The sequence below is a fragment of the Elephantulus edwardii genome, unplaced genomic scaffold (assembly GCF_000299155.1).
Source record: "Elephantulus edwardii isolate Elephantulus edwardi_28Jun2011 unplaced genomic scaffold, EleEdw1.0 scaffold00074, whole genome shotgun sequence".
NCBI lineage: Eukaryota > Metazoa > Chordata > Mammalia > Macroscelidea > Macroscelididae > Elephantulus > Elephantulus edwardii.
In genome coordinates, this window is record NW_006399824.1 from 6,882,006 (window position 1) to 6,888,281 (window position 6,276).

The 6,276-nt window shown below is 39.6% G+C and overlaps 2 protein-coding genes across 2 annotated transcripts in view; one reads left to right on the forward strand and one right to left on the reverse strand.

Annotated features, from left to right (window-relative positions):
* The window catches only part of CTNNA3 (catenin (cadherin-associated protein), alpha 3), a 2,453,748-nt gene that overhangs the window by 477,942 nt on the left and 1,969,530 nt on the right, over positions 1 to 6,276 (forward strand). The window lies entirely within an intron of this gene.
* The window catches only part of LOC102855223, an 8,618-nt gene continuing 3,186 nt past the window's right edge, over positions 845 to 6,276 (reverse strand). The window contains exon 2 of the mRNA XM_006889034.1: positions 845 to 1,112. Coding sequence (XP_006889096.1) covers positions 845 to 1,112 — 268 coding nt within the window. The remainder of the gene's footprint in view (positions 1,113 to 6,276) is intronic.

The following is a 6,276-nucleotide window of genomic DNA, read 5'->3' on the forward strand; positions in this document are numbered from 1 at the left end:
GATTGTGCAAAATTCAATCATTCTCTCTCCAGCTCCATTTCTGTCACCAAGTCCATGTTTTCCAACTACTGAATCTTCTTCTCTCTTCCCAACTTTTGCATTCCAGTCACCCATTATTATCAGTGCATCTTGATTGTATGTTTGATCAATCTCTGATTTTAAAAGTTGGTTAAAGTCTTCTTTTTCCTCTTCCTTGGCTCTGGTTGTTGGTGTATATATCTGAATGCTAGTGGTATCCACTGGACTTCCTTGTATGTGTATGGATATTATCCTGTCACTCACAATATTGTACTTCAAGATGAATCTAGCAATGAATTTCTTAACTGTGAAAGCAAGTCCATTTTTTTCTTGCCTTTTCATCTCCAGAGTAATCTATCATATGATCATCTGGCTTAAAATGCCCCATGCCATATGAAATATTTTTAAACTTCTATTTCTGAGACAAATCTGAGAAGAATTTTGTGTAAATCCTTTATATCTGACATACGTAAATTTAAGATGACCAATAACTTTTTATCATTAAAAATATGCCTCAAAGTTGTGTTCTTTCTCTATACATATTTAATCTATATGTTGAGAAAATACTTTGAGAAGCTGACCTCTTTGAAGAAGAATGTAACATCAGTGTTGCAGGAACACTCAATGACCTTTGGGGTGCAGATGACACAATCGTGCTTGCTGAAAGTGAGGAGGACTTAAAGTATTTGCTATAGACGACCAAACACTACAGTTTTCAGTATGGATTGCTTCTTAATGTCAAGGAAACAAAAATTCTCACCACTGGATTTATAGGTTACATCATGATAGACGGAGAAATGTTTGAAACTGTCAATAGCTTTATCGTCTATCCACAATCAGTATGCTTGGGGTCAGAAATCTGGAGATCAGGTGACTTAAAACATTCAGAAAAATTTTCCACCAGGGACATCTTTAAATTATTGAAGAGCGCCGGGCGTGGTGGCGCGCGCCTGTAGTCCCAGCTACTCGGGAGGCTGAGGATGGAGGATCGCTTGAGTCCAGGACTGGGCTGTAGTGCACTATCCCAATCGGTGTCCGCAGTGAGTTCGGCATCAATATGGTGACCTCCCGGGAACGGGGGACCACCAGGTTGCCTAAGGAGGGGTGAACCGGCCCAGGTCGGAAATTATTGAAGAGCGATGATGTCAGTTTGAGAACTAAGATGTATCTAATTCAGGCTATGGTGTTTTCAATCACTTTCTATGCATCTAAGGACAATGAATAAAGATTACAGAAGATAATTTATGCCTTTGAATTGTCATGTTGATGAAGAGCACTGAGTATCTTATTTTGGATAGCCAAAAGAATGAACATATAGGTTTTGGAGAAGAGGCAGCTAGCATGCTTCTTAGAGGCCATGAGAACAAAGCTTCATCTCATATGCTTTTTGTCACGTTGCTAGGAGAGGCTCTCCTTGGAGAAGAGCATCATGCTTGGAAAGGTGAAGCGATGATGAAGGAAAAGAAGACCCTCAAGTAGGTGAATTGACACAGAGACTGCAGCAATGTGCTTGAATATGTCAGAGATTGTGAAGATATCACAGGATAGGACAGGGCTCAAATTTGTTGCTCATAAGGTCACTGAGTTATACACAACTCAAAGGCATCTAACAACAACAACAACAACAACAACAACAATTATATTGTTAAAATTTGAATTGATGTTATGCCCAGATCTGCATTCTTCAAAATAAGGCCTTTGTTTGTAAACATGCAACTAGAGTTCAAAAGGAGTTAAATGAATGATCCAATTGAGAGGAAAAATAAAGGTGTGCAGAGCAGAATACATATAGGCATTGTTGAGAAGGTTAATTTAGTTTCATTAAATGCATTTCCAAGATTGGAATTCTTGAATTTATATGATTACCCTGATGTTTTATCAGCAATGAGTCATTTCTTTCTCCTCATGTCTTGTTTCCACTTGGAACAGTTTCTCTGAAGATTAAAATTCCTTATATATTATCAAATTCTTAAAACCTTTTTCCTTTACAGATTTTTCATCAAATTTAACTGATTATCTATTAAATGGCAAGTTCTGTGCTGTTACTGGAGGAGTTTGTACGTTAGGATAAATCATCCTGTTTGAATGCAATAAATCCTTTCTAGTAGAATCTATTAGGTTGACGTGGTTGGATTAACTTTCTTTCAAAAGACTCTCGTGTGATTGGAGTCTATTCTTCTATTCAGGAACAATTGTAACAAGAGCATTTAAGAAATGCAATTTAGAAAAGGAGAAAACAATTAATACATACATTTGTAACATGTCATCCCAGTTACAGAAAATGAAATGTTATTAAATGCAAACAAAAAAATAGTTAAATTCCTCTTCAACAAAGGGTGCTGGCAAAACTGGACTGTTACCTGTGGGAGACTGAAACAGGATCCACATCTCACACCACACAAAAAAATCAACTCAAGGTGGATCAGAGACCTGATGTAAAGCTGAAAACTATAAAGGTCATCAGGGACAAACCAGGATCAAGCTTAGATGGGCTAGTCTATGGTTTAAAGAGATTGCCTAATACAGCCAGAAATACACAATCTGGAGAGGATAAAATTGTTGAATGAGACCCTCTAAAGACTAAATACCTATGTGGATCAGATTTTTTCCAACAGAGTGAAAAAGAAAACCTACTAATTGGGGAGGGGGAAACCCCACTTTTGGAAAAACCATTTTAGACAATGGTATTATAACAAAAGTATACAAAATCCTATAGGGCTTCCATAAGAAAAAGACTGATTACACAATTGAAAAATGGGCAAAAGGCATGGCAAGACTTTGCACAGAGAAAGATATTCAGATGGACAACAGACACGTGAAGAAATGCTCAAAGTCACTGGTAATAAGAGAGACGCAAATAAGAAAAAAACCACATTGAGATACCATCTCACCGCAGTAGCTGTGCTGGAGTTTAATAGGACAGCAAATAATTAATGTTGGAGAGGATGTGGAGATGTAGAAACTCTTATATGAAAATATTGTAGAAACATAGAAATTCCATATGACCCAGCTATTATACTCCTTGGAATTTACCCCAAAAAATCGGAACTGAAGCACAAATGGATTTTGTACATCAATGTTCATAACAGCATTATTCACCATTGCAAGAACATAAGATAAGATTGTCCAACTACAATTTAATGGATTGAGAGAGTGTGTTACATTTACACAATGGAATACTATGCACCATGCAGGAGCAATGGTTTTGAAAATCGCTACCTAACTTGGGATGGTCTGGAGAGCATTATGCTAAGAGAATTAACTCAATTTCATGAGAACAAATACCAGGGAGCTCTGGTGGCCTAGTGGGAAGAGCTGAGCTGCAATCCCAGTGGTATGCAGTTCGAATCCACCAGATGCTCTGCTGGAGAAGGAGGGGCAATCTTCTCCTGTATCAGTCAAATCTGATCTGATGGTACAAAAATAAAACAAACAAACATAAGGGCAAATACTATACCAGACCATTGTGTTGTTGTTGTTACGTGTCGTCGAGTCGCAGGCAACACATAGTGACCCTATGAAGGAGAGTCCTAGACACTTGGGTGCCTTTCATCCTCTCTCCAGGTTCATAGGGTTTCTGGAAGCAAGCTATTATGGAAGTGGATGCCACTCCACCTTCCAAGCTTGTTTTAATATGAGAGCTCCACTCCACTGTCTGTCTGCATTGGATAGCCAACCATTAACGCATTTGACACATCCGTGTCACGGTGTTAAGCCTCAAAGCAACCACAAGTGACCACGGTAAGGCAACTTGTACACCAGGGCTATACCACCTAAAGGAATGTCTGAACAAAAACAATGAAAGAGGCCTGAGGGCTGCAGATTAAAAGACACCAACCTTCGGCTTGGTACCATCACCTTCTGACCAGACCATTATTGTAGAAAAAGATAACTAGGAAAACCTGTATGAGGATCTAAGAGGGGAGGGAAGTAGCAGAAAAGTGAGGATGGGCAGAGTAATCACAGTGTCATACAATTTGATAGGTGGAGGGTAAAGGAAATAAAGATCTAGTGTGAAAAACAAAGTATATACACTTTTTGAATAAACCAGTATAAAATAAAAACTTTATTTAAAAAATATTAGTTAATTTAAGCTCTGTAACAAAAATTGACGTGGAAATTATAGAACATTGTCATTGATATCACATGCAAGCAAGATTCTGCTGATGATTATCCAAAAATGACTGGAACAGCACATCAACAGAGAACTGCCACAAATCCAGGCTGGGTTTAGGAGTCATGGTACTAGGGATATTATAACTAATGTTAGATGGATCTTAGCTGAAAGCAGGGAGTACCAGAGGAATGTCTATCTATGTTTCATTCACTATGCCATGGCGTTTGACTGTGTGGATCATAACAAACTGTGGCTGACTCTGAGAAGAACGGGAATCCCAGAACATTTGATTGTGCTAATGCGAAACCTATAGTTGGACCAGGAGGCCGTGTCAGAACAGAGCAAGGAAACACTATGTGGTTCAAAATTAGGAAGGGTATATACCAGGGATATGTCCTATTTCCATACCTTTTCAACCTATATGCAGAACAGATTATCTGGGAGGCTGGTCTATATGAGGAGAAATGTGGCATCAAAATTGGTGTAAGATTCATCAACAATCTATGTTATGCAGATGACACAACTCTGCTTGCTGAAACTGAAGAGGACCTGAAGTGCTTGCTGCAGAGGGTCAAGGACTGCAGCCTTCAGTATGGACTGAGGCTCAATGTCCAGAAGACAAAGATTCTCACCAATGGGCCAATTGGCAGCATCAGGATGGATGGTGAAGAGATTGAGATTGTTCACAGCTTTAGTTTACTTGGCTCCACAGTCATCACTCTTGACACCAGTAGCCAGAAAATCCAAAGACGTATTGTGATGGGAAAGTCTGCTGTTAGGGACCTCTCCGAAGTACTGAAGAGCAATGATGTCTCTCTTGAGACTAAGGTGTGTCTGATACAGGCCATGGTCTTTGCAATCACTTGTTATGCATCAGAGAGTTGGACAATGACCAAGGAGGATAGAAAGATAATTGATGCCTTTGAGCTGTGATGCTGGAGAAAAGTACTGAGAGTACCATGGACTGCTAGGAAAACAAAAAGACTCATCCTGGAAAGGGTTAAACCAGGCGGCTCCTTGGAGGCAAGGATTCTGAGGCTCCGTCTAACATACTTTGGACATGTTGTAAGGAGGGACCGGTCCTTGGAGAGAGACATCATGCTTGTTAGGGTGGAGGGACAGCACAGGAGGGGAAGTCCCTCTATGAGGTGGATTGATTCAGTGACTGGGATAATCAGGATGGGAGTGTCAGAGACATTATGATTGGCACAGGACAGAACAGAGTTTAGGGCTGTTGTACATAGGGTCGCTATGAGTCGTAAGCAACTAGATGGCACATAACAACAGCAGCAACTGATTTACTTTCTAAGTTTGTATGCATTGTTTTCACAAAAGACCTTTCCCGTTTCCTTTACCCATTCCTCCCTCCACCCATCAAATCGTGTGACACCATGATTACCACCCCTCCCCCATCTTCACCCCTCTGTTACCCCTAGCCCCCTTGAATCCTTTTTACAAGTCATCTATTTCTACAATAATTATCTTGTACAGTATTTGTCCTTACAGAACTGAGTTAGTTCACATAGTGTAATGTTCTCCAAGTTAGTCCCTCCCAAGTTAGGTAGTGATTTTCAAAACCATTGCTCCTGCGTGGTGCATAGTATTCCAGTGTGTGAATGTACCACACTTTCTCAATCCATTAAATTGTAGTTGGACATCTGGATTGATTTAATGTTCTTGTGATGGTAAACAATACTGTTATGAATATTGGTGTACAAATCTCTGTTTGTGCCTCAGTTCTAATTTTCTTGGGTAAATTCTGAGGAGTGTAATAGCTGGGTCATATGGAATTTCTATGTTCAGCTTTTTGAGGAAACACCAAACTGCCTTCCAGAATGTTTATAGCATTTTACAATCCCACCAACAGTGTATAAGAGTTCTTATCTCTGCACACCCATGTTTATCGAACCTTTGATCATAATAGCAAGGAGTTGGAAAAACCTAAGTGCCCATCAACAAACAAATGGATAGAGAAGCTGTGGTATATTCACACAGTGGAATATTATACTGCATTGAAAAACAAGGAACTCGAGCAATATTATTCAAGATGGTGACCCTGGAGGACATTATGCTGAGTGAAGTATCTCAGTCACAAAAGGACAAATACTGCATGGTGCCACTGTTGTAAAACAGGACCTACA